This window comes from Mya arenaria, chromosome 12 (genome assembly GCF_026914265.1).
Source record: "Mya arenaria isolate MELC-2E11 chromosome 12, ASM2691426v1".
Taxonomy (NCBI): domain Eukaryota; kingdom Metazoa; phylum Mollusca; class Bivalvia; order Myida; family Myidae; genus Mya; species Mya arenaria.
Genome location: NC_069133.1, coordinates 16,150,201 through 16,169,630, shown reverse-complemented (window position 1 = coordinate 16,169,630; position 19,430 = coordinate 16,150,201). Strand labels below are relative to the sequence as shown.

At 36.0% G+C, this 19,430-nt stretch overlaps 1 protein-coding gene across 1 annotated transcript in view; it reads left to right on the top strand.

Moving 5' to 3' along the window:
* The first annotated feature begins 2,945 nt into the window (after nt 1-2,945).
* LOC128212024 (uncharacterized) overlaps nt 2,946-19,430 on the top strand; it is a 29,579-nt gene continuing 13,094 nt past the window's right edge. The window contains exons 1-14 of the mRNA XM_052917240.1: nt 2,946-3,152; nt 4,891-4,958; nt 5,775-7,292; nt 9,279-9,374; nt 10,162-10,267; nt 10,674-10,869; nt 12,033-12,186; nt 12,603-12,698; nt 13,197-13,324; nt 15,332-15,443; nt 16,464-16,668; nt 18,088-18,540; nt 18,824-18,913; nt 19,125-19,285. Of these exons, the coding sequence (XP_052773200.1) occupies nt 3,008-3,152; nt 4,891-4,958; nt 5,775-7,292; nt 9,279-9,374; nt 10,162-10,267; nt 10,674-10,869; nt 12,033-12,186; nt 12,603-12,698; nt 13,197-13,324; nt 15,332-15,443; nt 16,464-16,668; nt 18,088-18,540; nt 18,824-18,913; nt 19,125-19,285 (3,528 nt within the window). The 5' untranslated portion in view covers nt 2,946-3,007. The remainder of the gene's footprint in view (nt 3,153-4,890; nt 4,959-5,774; nt 7,293-9,278; nt 9,375-10,161; nt 10,268-10,673; nt 10,870-12,032; nt 12,187-12,602; nt 12,699-13,196; nt 13,325-15,331; nt 15,444-16,463; nt 16,669-18,087; nt 18,541-18,823; nt 18,914-19,124; nt 19,286-19,430) is intronic.

Below are 19,430 nucleotides of genomic sequence, written 5' to 3'. Positions count from 1 at the left end.
GTCATGAAATTCGGTTGCTTTCTAGTGTCATGAAATTGGGTTTCCTTCTAGTGTCATGAGATATGGTTTCCTTCTAGTGTTATGAAATGTTGTTTCCTTCTAGTGTTATGAGAAGTGGGTTCCTTCTAGTGTAATGAGAAGTGGGTTCCTTCTAGTATTATGAAAAGTGGTTACCTTCTAGTGAAATGCGATATGGATTCCTTCTAGTGTTACGGAGTGGGTTTTTTTCTAGTCTTATAAGATAAGGCTTCCTTCTAGTGTTATGGGATATGGTTTTCTTCAAGTGTAATGATATATGGTTTCCTTCTAGTGTTATGAGAATTGATTGCCTTGTGCTTTGAGATTCGGCTTCATCCTTGTGTGATGAGATTCGCTACCCCCTTGTGTTATGAGATAATGGTCCTTCTAGTGTCATGGGATTTGATTTCCTTCTAGTGCTATCCGATTGATTTTTCTCTCCATTAGAGTCGGTTTCTTCCTACGTTTAAGAGATTTAATTTCACTTTAGTGGTATGAAATTCGACTTGCTCGTATTGGTATGAGATTCAGTTTTCCCAAGTGTCATGAGAACCGATTTCCATCTAGTGGTATGATGAAGGCTTTTCCTAAGAGTTTTCCTTTAGCAATATGCAGTTGAGCATTAATATAAAATTTCAAACGTGAATGCAGAGTTTATCATAATTGCGGCTCACTTCGTTAGTAGATTTATTTCTTAAAAAAACACAAGGAATGAGCTGTAAATATATAAATCAATTAAAACGATATCTGGATAAATCAATTGCGATGACTTTCACATATTTGAGTCAGTGGTGACTGTTCCCATTCCTTTTATCAACAGTGATGTTTCCCTTTAACAAGTCTTTGTCCTAGTTACATACAATTAAAACTAACGGATTTAAACTATACGTGCATTTACGAGTGCGTTACATAGTCTATACTCCATACACAAGGGGAATAATAGACAGCGAAACTGATGTAAACATAGCCGCCATTTGATATAGATAAACATAGATTTATTTACATACCCTAACTTAAGCGCGTTATCTACATGGTTTTGATATATATGGTGAAATCACGCGTTTAGCTAATATGTATTTTGTATGCAACCTTTACTGCACAGTGTGACAAAATCGTACGACTTCTAGGTGAGGGCCGTCCAAATGAGGGATATATAAATAAGATGTCGCTGGAAGTTAACGGCTTAAATTAATCCAACTGGCCCCAAATTCTTGAAGTATCTCTAGTCCCTTAAACTATGTTTTGGTTTTTATAATCGGCTTAAGGTAGTAATTAGGCGAAATAAAACAAGTGAGTTGAACGTGTTAGGCTTAATATATGTCGATACATTGAGGCCCGTGTTTGAATAAATGTTAAATAACAACAACACAAAAAGAACAACATATAGTTCTGCAACAACAACAACAACAACAACTACATCAACAACAACCACATCAAAAATAGCACAACACTAACAACCCAAAAACGCACATTCAGGTCCGCTGATAACTTTTCTAAATTCAACTTCTTTTAAGAATAACTATTTTATTCTCATAAACTTCCATGGCTTCGTCTGTTATCATATTGTGGGGATTCTCCGTTCGTCCGTGTATCAACAAATTATGATTGAGTTCACAACAAATGCATATCTCTGAATGTATCAGCTTTAATCCATATTTTAAAGTTGTTTTTATTAAGATAAACGAAACTTAAGAACTCGTCAGATTTAATGTTCGAAATTACATTTTGTCCAATGTACCGTACGTTCAAGTTGGTAAATCAAACCAGTCGTTTTTATCAGATGAATCGGTATATTTAAACAGAGGCTGGGTCAGTAGATAAAATATATGCTCGAGCAATAAAGGTAGACAAAACTATAATCACGAAGACTAAAAGTAGACAAAATATAATCTCAAACACTAAAGGTAGACAAAATATAGTCACGAAAACTAATGGTAGACAAAATATAATCTCAAACACTAAAGGTAGACAAAATTTAATCACGAAAACTAAAGGTAGACAAAATATAATCACGAAAACTAAAGGTAACCAAAATATAATCTCAAACACTAAAGGTAGACAAAATATAATCTCAAACACTAAAGGTAGACAAAATTTAATCACGAAAACTAAAGGTAGACAAAATATAATCACGAACACTAATGGTAGACAAAATATAATCACGAAAACTAAAGGTAGATAAAATATAATCTCAAACACTAAAGGTAGACAAAATATAATCTCAAACACTAAAGGTAGACAAAATATAATCACGAAAACTAAAGGTAGACAAAATATAATCACGAAAACTAAAGGTAGACAAAATATAATCACGAAAACTAAAGGTAGACAAAATATAATCTCAAACACTAAAGGTAGACAAAATTTAATCACGAAAACTAAAGGTAGAAAAAATATAATCACGAAAACTAAAGGTAGACAAAATATAATCACAAAAACTAAAGGTAGACAAAATATAACCTCAAACACTAAAGGTAGACAAAATTTAATCACGAAAACTAAAGGTAGAAAAAATATAATCACGAAAACTAAAGGTAGACAAAATATAATCACAAAAACTAAAGGTAGACAAAATTTAATCTAAAGCACTAAAGGTTAAAAGTCAATAGTTGGTATTTATCAATTGTAATAAGGTATGCTACTGAGTCGATTTAAACTCTTTATTTTGGTAAGCACATGCTTATAACCTTCTACCATGACATAATGGTAGTATTTAAGGACAATTTAAATAGTTAAGCCATAATTGTAAGAAAGCGTCCACAATGATAAAAGATTGTTTACTTTTCGAATGCTTACAGTATTTTATTGTGAGGAACAAGTCGAATACGATCGTCTATCACTTAATCACTTTTTCTAACAGATCCTTTTGAGCGCCCCCCGTACATGTTTTGTCGACGTAACATTCATATCGCGGTAGTGAATAAACATTCAAACGAACACGCGGCTTTAATTTTACAAAAATAACTCGCTGACCTGGATTTTAAGTGAAATGTTTAAATATATTGTTTTATATTTGTGTATTGTGGAAGCGCTGTCCAGTGGTCAGATAAGGGAAGATGGGTTGATCAACCAAGGGTCAAATAAACACGTGGTTTTAAACAAAAAACATCAATCGACTGACAACAGTTGTGAAGGTATTTTATCGTCTTATCAACTCCTTTGAGAATGTTTCATTCATTAAGACATTTATAAGTGTTTGAATCGATCTATTACAAATGAGCGCGGTGACAATTTGTGATCAATGTGTCGTCTGCATGTTATTGTATTTCAACTGGATTCAGTTAGAACCTATAAAGTAAACCCTAACGTTAAAAATATTTATACAAATTATCTTTTTTAAACACATGACAAATCTTGGTATTACATCTATTTAATATGTTTAAGTGCAACTGTCTTCAATTCATACTAAGATATACATGTTTAATAATTTATATTTGTATTTGACTCTAAATGTGTTTAATAATACTTTAATGTACATTATTTATCTGTAATATTTCGAAATACTCGTCAATGAAAACCACACCATGAACACGATAACAAAATCAACATTAATTATTTACATAAAATCTCGCTTTTATTTGTTTAATTAAACGACAAGTTTTTTCGAACATTAAATGATAAAATAAGTTAAGGGTTTGTAGCGCAAGTATATTTAACAATTTCTATGCATCTAGAATAAGCCATTGTGTTTGCTAAATGTATTCATGCATTTTTTTCTGTGAAATTGTTGTAAAAGTTATCTTTTATTTTTGAAAATTTTGTTTCTCTGTCAACGAATATAATCCCTGTAGGAAAATAAGTGTATTTTGTTTTACTGAAACGGGTCAATATATTCATAAATGTTGTTATTCTTTCAACAAAGAACACAGGCAACCCGCCACAAAAGCAAAATACTTAAATTTAAAAATAGAATAGCAGTTTAAAGACATTTTAAGAATGAAAGTTTCACGTGGGCGTTGATCAAATAATGGGATTGCTATTGTAAACGATGGTTATTATAATATTGTAAATTCTCCTTAAGTTGACCTTGAATAGCTGAATATGGTATGAAACCACATTCCTAAATATTAAAGCTAGTCTACACACGTAATAACTGCATTGAACTATTTATTCATCAAATTAACATACCATGCAAAAAATAACTTAAAGAAGGCTAGGTATTGCGTCATCAAGGTTACACTCTACTGATTTGCTGATAAGATTTATGCATTCAAACTCAACGGGGGTCGTTGCATAGATAGCTTTGCTTTTTATAATTCGATTTGATGTATGATTTTCAATTAAAGTGTTACATTTCGTTTTTTAAAGAATATTACACCTTTATTAAATCGTGACGCACTTCCCATTTTAGATTTAGGTTTTTCATGACTGGCATAAAATATTATAATATCCAAAAATGTTTATAAATATTTTTTATATAAACATGGTCGGTCATTTTGCACATCAAAACAGTGTCAATTTAAACCCCAAACTTATTTAACTTCATTAACATGACTTTATTATATACATGCAATTTGGTATGATAATCAAGGGTGAACATCAGGCCCCAATTTCTCGAAAAAAAAATCTTAAGTCCTTTAAAAAAGGATTAAGCTAAACTCACTATTTTTGTTTTTCAATAATTTGCGTTATATTCACATCTTTAAGAGTTTTTATTCTTTAGAAAGAAATAATCTTTATGATAATCACATTTATCAACACCCAATTTAAGTATGTGTTTGAGCTAATTGAAATAAGCTACTTAAGCCTGTTAAGTTTAAGAAGTTTCGAGAAATTGTTTATTTTTTATTTTTATTGCTTGATGCGTAATCGTTCATAATAGATCAATGATTGTATGGTAAATATATCCCACGCATTTTTTTCTGATTTTAGATTGTGGAAATGCGAAGGACAAATCAGCAGACATTGCGGCAAATGTTAGACATGCGTCGAATAGAAAGGTACCGTCATGTATGTTTCGACTTTGGTTGCTAATTTCCGCGAACAGGCATGATTGACAACACCCCCAATGCAGTATTTGTCGCACAGGCGTGTTACATCATTCGGAACTTCACGGCCATTTTCCATCGAAAACAACCTCGGGTGTATATAGACGGTTTACAATGTCGGAAATCGGCACACTTAAACAACGCTGTTAAACGTAATGACTAAACTCTTGGGATATCTTTATTATGTTTGCAATAATACACTTCACTGGCGATCAATTTAAACTTAGATCTACGAAAATACAAGCTAAAAAACTACACTTCATGAATAATATCATTCAAAATTTTACGAACTACTTCTACTGATGTAACGGCATACATCCGAGGTTGTTTTCGATAGAAAACGGCAGAGGAATTCCGAATGGACCGATTCACAAAAGTAGCCGCGAGTCGGAAACGTTACACCTCTCCGGTGTTCATAGTTTTTTCTTTTCGTTATTCATTAACAAACCTAGGGGTTTGGTAGTAAATCAAATTGCGAGTGGGCCACACATAGCAAATAAACGCTTCCCGGCCTGGGCGCATGTGAATTTTGTTTGCGGTCACCAAGTCGGTCAAGTGGGTTTCCTCCTGATACACTGGTTTCCCCCTCACTCACACGTTTTCCCCCGCTTTCCACCACACTCTCGCGTAACCTCGTGCCAGTTATTAATATAATGCTGTAATAGCTTATTTCACAATAATTGTCGAATAAATAAGTAATCACTTACTTTTGACTTATTGTGGCTTAATTTGGAATGTATAATCACATTTACCACCCTTCTCACACAGAGACAAAAGACATTTGAGGCGACATCAAGAGAAGGCCACAAGAAACCTTTTTTGAAACTTCACCAGGTCAAAATTGAAATTAACGACGATGATAATGAAGAAAATAAGATTATAGATTTGAATGAAAAACATCCACATGTAGATACTGACATGGATCAAGTTATTGATGACATCGAATTCGATGAAAAGCTTGAAACAAACGAGGAAACAAACGCAGGATTGAAGGAGGTGTCAAAAGTGGAGCCAAACGAGAAAACGAAATCGGGACCAAACGAGATGTTAGGAGACGGACTAAAGGTGATCTCAGAAGCGAGTCCAAACGAGAATTCAAAAGCGAGACCAAATGAGAAATCAGAAGCGAGACCAAAGGAAAAATCAAAAGCGAGACCAAGCGAGAATTCAGAAGCGATACCAAACGAGAATACAGAAGCGATACCAAAGGAGAAATCTGAATCGAGACCAAAGGAGAAATCAGAATCGAGACCAAAGGAGAAATCAGAATCGAGACCAAATAAAAAATCAGAAGCGAGACCAAACGAGAAATCAGAAGCGAGATCAAACGAGAAATCAAACAGTAAATCAAACAAAAATCACAGAAATAAACCAAAGAACAGAAAGCTTAAGCTAGAAACCAAATCTAATAGGACAAAACATGTTCAAACAACAAATGAGAAAACATCTCCTGGAACTACAAAGAATAACGCTGCCAAACCTCAATCTAATGTGCCTATAGTTAAAACAGACAAAGATACTAAGAAGGGTAACACTAGTGAAATAGACAAATTCCTGACTTTGGTTGATAACTATTATAAAGACAAATCAAAATCCTTGGACCAGTCTGATTCTACACATGATAAAAAAAATGGAGAAGTGCATAGTTCAAATTCGAGCTCAAAACCGAAAACAAATACTCATTTAGAAATTGAAAGTGACAGTAAAGACGGCACCTCTGTTAAAAATGATAAGAAAGGGGTTTCTGGGGTACATGATAACCAGAAGAAAAAGGAGACCAAAGCAGAAAAACCTGAGACTTTCGTTGACACAGTTGAAGAAGACGATGATTTTTACATGGTAAAAGAGGACACCAGATTCATTGAAAGTCAAGAAAATGAACAGACAAACAAAGCAGACGAGAGAGAAACTAATAAACAAAATATTGGATCACAGGAAAAACGCCATCGGGAGGACGAAGATAAAAAGAAGCATTCTCCAAAAGTATCTTCACACCCGATTCCTAAATCTAAACAGAACATTGGCCATTCAAAACCAGGAGAAAAGTCTCAAATAAAAGAGAAAACCTCAAAAGTGCATAAGGATATCGTGTCTGAAATTGACGAGACTAAGCTGAACACAACCTTTAACACCGGAAATGGGAAGTTTGCTACTGACGATTTGTTGCCAAGGGATACAGATGGCACTGGGGAAGTGAAGGCCGATGTTGACGTCATCATCCCAGAGAAAGCTGACGACAGGTGGTCACGTGAGGGGCTGGATGCGGTTGCCGGGGTTGCTAGACTGGTGAGTTTTTCGGACTTTTTTCTGGGGCATAAACATTCAACGTTAAACATTATTTACCTTGCGTGGTATTCAATATGCAACTTAAGTTAATCTTAGGTTCAAACATCATTGACTTCACTCACCCTTTTGGTCAGTAATTAATAATCCGGTTAGCTACACCTTAGATCCAATTAAGTCGATTTTTGAATACCAGCCCAAGGCGTTGATAACTAAAATACATTTAAATGAATTTAAACGTTAGTGCTTTTTATTCTTTTCCGCAAAATTCTTAATGCTTGAAATATTTGTTTAATGTTTTTTTTTTTATCTTATTGCATTTAAAAAAAAAAAAAAAATGATATTAATGATAATAATGATAATAATAATAATATTATCATTAATAATAATAATAATAAAAGAAAAAAAAAAAATAATAATAATAATTATATTAATATTATAATAATAATTATAATTTTAATAATATAATAATAATAATAATAATAATAATAATAATAATAATAATAATAATAATAATGAGCTTATTTATAATACTGAAGTCCAACGCAAAACATATTTTGCTATTGTCTATCATTTATTTATTTGTAAAGTTTATAAAAGAACGTTTGATGCAACGTTTGAAATAATATCACATTAAATCAGTATGAATTTTGGTTAGATGAAATATTTGTTACTTTGTTAGAAAAAATGTTACAGTTGATATTTTCAAGATGAAACCACATGATAAACTGAGTACAAAACGTTGTCATCCTGCTTTAAATGATGTGAGAACGCCGTGAACTATGTCATTGCTAAAGAAGATGAGCTGAAACAAATGTCACTGTGTTTTACTACTGACCTTTGGTATTTGAAAGTATAAGTGCTCGAAATATACATCATTAAACGTCTGGAAAATCTTGTCGTGTGATACAATGGTGTTGTAAAAATGAGCGGATGATTTTTATACTTATATTAGCACCATGTAATCATCAATCATTGTCATTATTATGCAATTACACCGATTTGTTTGACAGTGTTTTGCATATGTTTCAGTCACAATTCGATTTGCATCAATGATATGTTTACTAAAAACAACAGTTGCCCCAAAAAGCTTAACATTAGCAGCACACTTTAAAAAGCCGATTTTTTTTTTCAAGTTATCCTTAATGGGCCGATTGTACAGTTAACAACGCGATTAACGACAACGTTAACTATTACACGTGAAATATTTGATGATGTGTTCACACATATTGGAAACCCATTGGCTCGATATCTCAGGGGCCGGCCAAAATACTTCGAGTCTCGCGAATATCGAGCTAAGCGAGAATACTTTCACAGTGTAAAACAAAATCGGTCCTTTGCATCCAGTTCGAGCCAAACGATATCGAGCGAAACGATATCGAGCGAATGGGTTTCGACTGTATTTAAATATCAACAATTAGAGCTGCAACATCTGTCTCAAATCTTATTAGAAATACAGCAGATCGCAAGTGTATCCATTAAACTTCCAGAGCAGTAACGATTTGAAAGTTAACAACAATGACAACAATGACGTTAATAACGTTGTTAACTTTAACAAAATTCTGAATATCGGCCAAATATCTACTAAATAATTCAATTCTTTTAATGACTCCACTAGCCAATGATAACCCGTGGCCAACTTTTTATACAATTGGTTGCAGAGCTGTTTTGGCTATTGCCTGGTCCAAACTTTGATTTCTTAACCGTAATGGGTTTAAGTATCTTAAATTAATTTAGCAAAATTGATTACCTAAAGACGAGTTAATAAAATAAAAAGAAGTTCATCTTATTAGTTCAAATATGATGTCCTTTAGAAACCGCAATTTTATGCATTTGCATTTATGGCGCAGACGTTGCACCTCACTGTGGTTATGCCAGTCCGGGACTTCACCCTCTACAAGACGCGTCTCGTGGCGATGTGGCAGTGTTTTATGGCTCCGTGCCCTGCTCCTTTGGTACTCTCAGTAACTTAATATACGCGTATTTCAGGAGCGGAAGTTGCACCCCACAGTGGACGCGCCAGTCCGGGACATCACCCTCTCCATGCAACGACTCTTAGTGAGATTGCAGGGCCTTATTGGCACGGTAGGTGGACTTGTTTTTTTATATGGTTCTTCGCAAGTTGGTTGATGGTCATGACATAAACATGTAAACAACACATCCGGTGAAGTTGTGTTATATATTTGTATCGTTTTTTTTTCGCAGCATACTGTAGTGTCAAAACTATAGGATACATGGCACACTTGGTAAATCACTGGAACAGTCTTAGGCCGTTTAATGCAGAATAAGTCCGATGTGCTTCGCGAGTGGCGATAAAGGATGTTTTCCGATGTAACCCGAGTTATTATACATGGCTTTTATTTAGCTAACTTACCTAAATCACATACCCCCTACACCCCTTCAGCTTTAAATGCATATTTTGGCTTTTTAATTTGTTATCATTTGTGAAAATCATGTGTAGACTCCGGCCTAAAGTACCTACGTTGAGCACATAATAATTATTGTCAAACCTCGCTATGTCGAAGTAGTTGGGGTCACGGGAAATATTTCGAGATAACGAACATTCGATATAAGACATAAACTTTACTTTTAATTATAAACCAACGTTTCGGCGCCAAGCGCCTTCTTCAGAGTTATAATAACAACTACAAACGGACGTTTTTTGTTGTTTATTTTACTTAACCCAACACATTCGAAAAAAGTAACCTGGCATAACCTGAACATTATCATAAAAGAGTTCGACATAGCGAGTTTTAACTCTGCGTATAATATACAAATAAATGACAGGCATTTGTATAATTGAATGCAGGTTAAAAACAAAGGTCATATGTTTTTTTATGAGCAGTTGCTTCCAAATGATAGTGTCTTTCAGGTTGTCCATGATTATGTCCATATCAACAACGTTACAAGGTGGCACTACATGACCGGGGTGAGAACCCAACTGTCCTCACTGAGACAGCATAACGATAGGATATACAGTAGGTTTTGTTTTACGATTAGTGTAACAAAATTAACTATTAAAAAATGATGATGATGTGATGCTGTTACTGCTGCTGCAACTGTTGCTGCTGCTGCTGCTGCTGCATGATGATAATAATTGATGATGATGATGATGATGATGATGATGATGATGATGATGATGATGATGATGATGATGATGATGATGATGATGATGGTGGTGGTGGTGGTGGTGGTGGTGGTGGTGATGATTATGATGATGATGATTATTATGATGATGATGATGATGATGATGATGATGATGATGATGATGATGATGATGATGATGATGATGATGATGATGATGATGATGATAATAATGATAAAAAGATAAACTGTAATGTTGTCAAAATGGTAATGAATGACCCAAAAATATTATTTTGACAGCTGTGGTTTTGGAATCGTCCCTCCTGACAAAGCAGATCTACAGACGAGCCCACGAGCGGCGGCGCCCCAACCAGTTCCGGTATGATTCTTCCCCGGTGGCGGACCTCCGTTATCGCTCCCGGAAGTCTGAAAACGCCGCTCACAACGCGATCCAGCATGCGATGATGCTTAAACAGCAGATAGCAGTTCCCAAGGCGTGAGTTAATCATCTTCTAGACTCAGTAGAGGTATTGTCATAGACTTGGCGTTGTTTGCGACGGCGTCGTCTTCATAATCGTGCAGAAACTTTAACGATGCGTTATGTAAGATATTCAAACGAGCGATTGCGTTCGCTCCGCGCGACATTTTATTTGAAACTTAAATTCTAGACTTTTCTTACTTATACACAGAAATAATCCGATGATATCTGAGCCCCGTTTAAATACGATATCTTACGATAGACGTAAACCTTAGGCTGCTTAAGAGTGATCGGGTTCAACCGTAAAGTTACGGGCAGAATCTAAGCGATAAATGCACTAGTCAATTGTAACGAGGTGGCCCCCCCGGTGCCGAGTGAATGCTAAAGTTTTATCTTCGCTCAAAACTAGCGGGAAATGGGCCTTACCTAGGGTCCCAAGTGTGCGGGGGCATTTGGCGGGTATTTTACCATCTGTTCTTCCACGCAGGGCGGGGATTTTAGCCGGGGTTGGCTGGACCAAAAGTCAAATTCCCCGCTATTCCCCGGACCTGGGGGGTCGTGGTTACAATTGACTGGTGTATTACCGTGTCTGAAACTTTGTTCAATGTTTGATTACTTCACAATGGAAAGGATATGCTTATATTGTGGGCAAAAGGTTAGAAATGGCCATTTTAACTTCTTTATTACACTGACATGTTTCATAAAATCTATGGGTTGATAATATATGCACCACATATGCATAGAGGCATTCGAACAAATATATACAATTAATTTCAATAAGCGCTTGAACTCACAGTGTTGAGGTCAATATTTTAAGTCTTTAAAAGGATCTTTTAATTATGCTTTTGAAACTTTATAGTGATCTATCACCCTTTGTTCAGCCTATGAAATAGCTGACACAAGTAAGGTGTGTTTTGTATTCAGGATATAAGAAGATTTAAAAAATCAAAAAAATCGGAGAAAAAATCCCTTTTTTAATTTATTTCTCCTTCGGGACATTTTATGCATTTTATTTTTATTTCCTCCTCCTTACCCAACTTTTTGAAAAGTCTCCCGTAAATCTAACGATAAAAAACTCTGGCCTAACGATCTTTAATAAAACGCGACCCTGACGATAATTTAACAACTATGCAAATATAATATAATGTACATGCATTTAAAACATTCTTTCATTTTTGCAGGAACTATGACATGATGTACGACAAGTTTCTCCGCCTGCGGCAAGAGGTCGTGAGCGGAATTCCTGTGCGCGCCCTGTACGACCTCGGCCGCCGCGCTAACCAGACGATCCGCAGACTAACAATAGAACGGCCGCTCCGTCAGCAGGCATACAGGGTAAGCATTGCGTAAAGGCAGATGGATCTGTGTAGTGATATGCATACTCGTGCGCATGCACAGTCGTGTGCATACTCGTGCATAATTGTATTTGAAAGGTTTAGCGCAGTGTTAAGCACACTCGCTTCTTACCAAGGCGACCCGGGTTCGATTCCCGACCTGGGCGCATGTGAGTTTGGTTAGTGGTCAACAAGTCGTACAAGTGGGGTTTCCCCGGGTACTACGGTTCCCCCCAACAAAACAAGACCACACTCTCGCGGAACATCGTGCCATCAAGAGTGACTTAGTATAAGTTATCATAACTTTCTTCACAATCGTTATACAATATAGAATGTTTGAGCTAAACTAAAAGGTTTAAAATATTCAGCGAATCAGGGCGACTTATTGCTATGCTTATTGGTACGTTTATTTTTCAGCGGACCGGAAGTGGGACAGGCATCGGTCTAGCAGACGCCAAGTATCTCGTGGCACGCGCACTAACCATTGTGTCAGAAACAAAGAAAAACCTCATGGTATAATTTCGAGTATTCGAGTACTCGACCGGAGTTTATCAGAGTACTCGAGTACCGATTTTACTACTCGTTGACATCCCTAGTAATGATATAAATTATGTTTGTTTACAATTTTACATATAACCTTGATGGTAATTAAATATACCTTTGCTGATTTAAGATTGTAGCTTACTCTTATTGCAAGTTCCTCAGCTGTTTTTTATCATTTTTTACTACAATAGCTTACGGTATGATTACAATGAGTAAACACTTTTTTATCTGGTAAACTCGGTTAAGGAAATTTGAGCAACATGCCATCAATGCGTACCATCCTCTATGTGTTCCCATTCATTTGAAATTCTAAATTAGTGGAAATAGATTGACCATGTTAAAAGCTGTGCTTAAAATTTGTTTTGTTTTCAAATTGCAATTATAACAAAATGCATGTTAAAATACCTTCTGGTCGTGAACTGTCCAAATAGAACCATTTTTATGTTTTATACCCTTCGTATGTTTTAGGTAAACCAGAAACGGTTTTTGGCGGACGTGCCGGCCTTCCAGGGCCGCGGGATGTCCCTGTGGCCGGTAGTTGACGCCGCCTCTAACTATGCCACAGATCTCATGCATCGAGCCGGCAGCATAGACATGTAGGTACCCCATAGTGTTTGTGATACATCACTAGCCCTATTGTAACTCTACTTAATTGGTTTATACCCTAACTAAATTGTGAAGACAGCTGGAAGTTGTTATGAATTTGTTTTCCCTGGGCAGCAACCAGTACTGGTGTCTTTTTTGAGAGGCAAAACGAACGTTTCGCTGGTTGGGATCGAATTCACAACCTTGGGCGATGGGCGAACACCTACATAACTCTCACCCCAATGGGGATCGAACCCACCAACGCTTGAGTGAGAGGCGAACACCTACATCACTTCCACTATGGTCGGGATCGAACCAAACCCCTCTTGGGTTTGGGGTGGACACCTTTACCAATAGACAACTATCAATCTGGTGGGGATCTAGCCAACAGCCTTTTGGGAGGGAGGCGGAAACCTTTACCACTGGACCACTTTGTGGGAAACCTCTTGGATCCCATCCTCTCGGGTAACCACTAGAATTTTGGAAACGGTTAAATTATCACTAAGGCGGCAAATTTGTTTCAAGTCTGGAGTCGGGGTAAATTTGACCCCCCCCCCCCACCTCCCGTTTTCACACCCACCCCCTCCTTCCGTGGGTATTTTATGTAAAATACAGACAACAAATGATTTGCTCCTGGGAGTATTTTGATATTGGCAGGGTTTTATAGTAAATATGTGACAACTTATACAAAATAAAGGAAGAATATTGTTATACAAACAACTCTTTTGATTTTTTTTATATATGTTATAAAATGGAGTGCGAAATCTTTAAATGCATTTAACTAAAGCTATCGCTCACCTATTTCAGCTTATACTTTAGGAACCATCAATTTTAAATACATCATTGATTTTTTTAAGAATGAAACAAGCTTGAACGCGTCCAGTTGAAATGTTTAATGACAGTATGACAATATCATTACACACCGATTTCCTTATCATTTTCCAAAAAATACTGAAACATGATATCGTTAAGTGAATAAGATTGGTATTAAATACAGACATATAATATGCTGGTGATATTAGCTTCATCATATTTCTAATGTACTTTTCAAAACAAACTTAGCATTAGGCATACCCTAAGCCGGATCTGTGACATTTTTTCAAATTTACAGTCGGTGGTTACGTTCAACCTATCATCCTAATGCATTTTTCTTACCTGAAAAACGTTACTCGTTTTCAACCTTGCTTTATTTTTGAATATTCAAATATGCAGAGGCGGTTCCCGGAGTTGATATTAGAGGGGGCGTAACCTTTTGACTTTCACCCCTCCCTCAGAACCAAAATTTATTTGGTTTAGAATGTATGCAGCGGGGAGGGATTTCCCCCGATTTCATTTTTAGTTATTTCTAATCCAAAATGTTGCGTTTAAAGCGTATTTTATCACCTTATTTCTCCGATATTGGCATAAAGAGTAAACTTGGACGATTTAAGGAGGGGGTGCCGCCCCCCCCCCCCTTTTGACCCGCTAGTGTTCAAGTCGACCTTTCTTCCAACTAAATATGGTTTTTGGTATCTTGAAAATCTAGAAATCAGCATAGTTTCGCTTGCAAATTGGACAATTTTCGATAAAACATCTAGGAAATGCATTTGGTCGTCTCGAGGCAGCAACTCCTCACTCTTCTCATTCCTAGCATCTTAAGGGTAGGTTTTAAAGCTATACTCTCACAGATTGGCCGTTTAAAAAACTTTTTTTGTTTGTTTTGGAATTTTGGAATAAACCAGTTGCAGATGCATTGATAAAAGCATTAAAAGTCTGAAGATAAATGAGTGCTTCGACATAAAACATTCAATTTTTGAACGTAAATATGAAAAACTGCGATCTGATACTTTGTCAGCAGTATTATATCACTGGTTCTCATACATTTACGCATAAAATGGCTCATTCTAAGACAAAATCTGAAACAATGACGATTGTCAAAACGGTCCGTCTGTGAGAGTGCAGCTTTAATTCTGCCGACAAATAAATGATTTTCTCTAAAAGGGAAATAACCCTCGCTACGATTGTGTTGTCTATTCCAGGATATTATCTCCCGTACTGAACCGAGCGGCCAAAATGTTGACTGGCGGGCGCACGTCAAACATGCAAAAAATCATCCAGAACACAGTGAATGGCTTGTCAAAAGACACTAAGGTAACATACAAACTTGGATAAAAGTGAACTGTTAAAAAGCTAGTTTAAGGAATAGCAATCTAAATCGTTCGTATCATTAAGATGTATAATATGTTCTGAAAATATCGCATCTTTGCATTTTAACTAATCCGATGCAATGCAATTTCACATTCACAGAACAGAACAAACATTCTTATAACAGTAGGCCATACACCCATCTGACCGAATATCGTACCAAATGGCGTTTTTATTTTATTGAAAATGCAATCTTACCCCCCAGATAAGATTTACCACAGTTGATAATAATGTTTTAATATTCCAAAAAGGATGAATGAATGTCGAAAACAATGGTTCTTATGAAGGATACCGAGTTTAATTTGAAAGAAATGAGCATAAAAAACGGCATTTCTACCTTATGAGACGATAGTAGATCGCAGTAAATCTTTTAGCATTCACCAATCATTTAATATTGTTGCGCTTTCTGCTATTAAATACACGGTAACAATCTTGTTATCAGTAATTAATATTTTCCATCAATGCATTTTTTAGTAAGAAGTTAAAGGTTTATCAGTTATAATTGATGTTTTTTATACATGTGTATGTATTGATTTTGAAAAAGAGTGTCACTTGAACAATTCTGGAAAGGAAAAAAATGAACGTTTGGTGTAAATTTTAGTAATTAATTGCGTTATTGATGTCATAATCGGGGATATGCACGCAGTTGGGCTGGTTAAAGTATGCGTGGAGTTCTTCAGACTCTACCAATTTTCAACCATCCCATCTTGGTTCATATCCCAATAAGTCACACAATTCATTCCTTAAATTAAGTATGTTTGAGTATATAAATACTGTGATCAGTGTATATATGCAAGAAATCGGCCTAGGTAAACAGTGTGCATAAGTTGTGATGGTTCACTTTAAAGACGCTATATTTGAAAAAAAAAGGCTGAAAAAACTGTCTTCAGTTGTTTAATCACGGACGGAAGAATATTCAAGGAAATATAATTATCTAAATTGTATAGTATCTTTTTGTGTTGAAAGGAGCTGACTCGTGTCCTGGATAAGATTCGGGTACTGATAGGTGACACCAGGTTTTTACAAGAACGCTGTGAGATGCTCGAAGGGTCGGGGATGGGTATCGGTGATGACGAAGATGATGATGATTATGATGACGTCATGATTATCGACTGCTCGCAATATATTGAAACCATCCCGGAAGGCAGTGGTGACAGAACAGATGAAATCAGTAAGCTGTATAACGAAAAACTTAAAAAGAAATTCTTATTATCAGCAATAGGTCAATCGATGATCAATTCTTTTTGATCGACTTTAGTAAGTCTTCGCCTTCATATGGACTAAGTATACATAAAGTAGTAAAGTTGTACATTAGGAGCTCCTCGGCCATTTTCCATTGAAAACAATCTTGGAGGTATATGGACGGTTTACAATGTCAAAGTTATAACATTTGAACTAAGTTGCAAGTTGATCGCGTAGTAATTTCAATTAAGCAGTTAAACGTTATGACTTAACTCATGGAAAAATTAATTATTTATGCAAAAGTTAAACTTAGATGTGCAAAATTGTTAAAACACTACAATTAATTAACACTATTATGTTTTACGAACTTCTTGTACGGATGTACCAGCATACATTCGAGTTTGTTTTTGATTGAAAATGGCCGAAGAGTTCGGAGTGTAATTGGTAAATAACTGACATGGGATACTTTCTTTTCCTCGTTTCCCCGAATAAGGAACTCGTTCATAACAATTACTACGGACGTGTGCGTGTCACAATTTCTGCATGTCATAGCAACAAGTTGATATCCCATGTTTTCTAGCAGACGTTTCCAATCCCAACTTAAGTTTAAACTTACTGAATGTACTGGCTCTTGCAAGTTCTTTACGTGTGTCAAAGCTGGTTCGCATCCTCTTGCCTTTTCAACTTTATTTTTTAAATTAAATTTATAATTGTATTACCCTATTGTAGTATTAAAATACAAGTTGGAACTAAATGAGCTATGCTATGTGTGTTTTTATGCAACCGTTTCCATCTCTACCTTACTCAGTGTGTACATGCGTTATAAATGCTTCGTCGGAAGGCAATATTTTGCTTCAAATGAAGACTAAAAACAAAGATACTATTTATTCACCTTTTAAAATAGAACATAGCGCATCATACGCCACTTTAACAGCCCCGGCCTGGGTTTTTTAAATACTAGAGTTTGATTGAATGTTTAGTTTCATAAAACACTTCGACAAACCTTTTCACAAATCCGCCCCCTGATGAAGCACTGTCAAAACATTAATTTAGAAACAGGTTTGTTGAAGTTTTTGAGAAATTTAATCACCTAATCATACTTCGGTGAAAAAACTCGTATACAAAAGCTGGGAAACAATTATACGCTATTTTTGAAAGGTTAATTTCAGCTGAGACAGCGGCAAAACATTCATTTCATGATGTTTTATCAGCCTCATACTAGCGTATTGACAATTCTGACTAATTTTGAGGAAAAAACTGTATTTGTCGATTTTAGGACCATTTGGTGTCTAGTCCCTTCAAATCGTGAACGATGTCATACGATATTTAACTTTTGATTAGAAACAAAGCTATATATTGAAGATAAATATTATATACTTAGAAAACTGACATGTCCATTTCTAAACAGTTTCAGAGGGTTCCGGAGACATTTCTGAACCTATCTATTCTAACGAAACCACCGGCCTGCTTCTAACCGACGAAGGCGAGATCATCGACGACAAGATCGACGGAGACTTCACATTTATTGACGGTGACCTTGAAGAAGATGGACACGAAGTGGACAAGGTTGTTGACACGTCAGAAGAATCGAAATTACCTCAACCTGAGATGACAAAACCGAAGCCGACGAAACATGCAGAACACGTTACTACTGCACCGCCTGAAGTTACAACACAGAAGCAAATAATGACGTCATCACCGAAAGATGACGTCACGACTACCATAACTCCGGTAGTTACAACAGCGACAAAAGAACGGAAGACAACGACTGAAGAGTCTAAAGGCGTTCTCGATATTTTCAGTTTTTGGAACGACGCACCTGCGGGTCATCCAGATATGACCAATGAGCCATCAACGTTAAGTAAGCTCAGTTTATGATATTTATATTTCAATTAGGAAAACAATAAACTTATTTAAATAAAATTGTCAGCAATTTTACAATGCCTTTTTGGTGTAGTGACTCGATTTTTGGAAGTCAAATATTAATATTGACTTGAAGTCTTGTGACCATGCTTAAAGTCATTGCTCATATTTCCATCCACAAAATAATCAATAATTATGCATAAGAAAAATAAATGATACAGGTCAATTGGGTCAATATCTATTGTTATTACACGAAGTAATATTTTTAAACATCCATACAGATGAAGCTATCCGGGAGCGTCTATACAACTATTCTGCGACAAGTAAGATGGTGAAAGAAGAGGCAGAGGGTGTTGCCAAACTAGCAAATGGTAAGTTACTCTACTTCCTAGTGAACCCAAGAGTTTGTGGGTTTGATGGCCTCTAAAATGGACACCCTTACCGGTTTCTTCCCAAGAAACGGACTTGATAGTGATTCTTTAAACTGTCAGGTTGTGTCAAAATCGAGAAAAAAATGAATGAATAACAACTAAACTTATGAAAATGAATGCGAAAACCGTCGTCATGTCTTTTTTGTTTTAGACTTGTCCGGCACATGGAGCAAGGTGCAGAGCAGGTTCGCCGTTGTCGACAACGGCACAAGGGAGGCCCGAGCTCAAACACTTAAGGCCCGTACGTGGATCAGCACTGCCGAGGCCATGCACGATTATGTTACCGAGGCGGTCGAGCATATTGACACACAGGTATAGATACTCCTCTCATAGAACTATAACCATAAAGTTCTGGGGCTGTGTTCATAAAACGTCTTGAGTCATTTCCTTACTTAGGTCAATTTCTTAAAAATGTCAGATTCAAATGAAAAGAAATGTATAAGTGTTTTAAAAATTA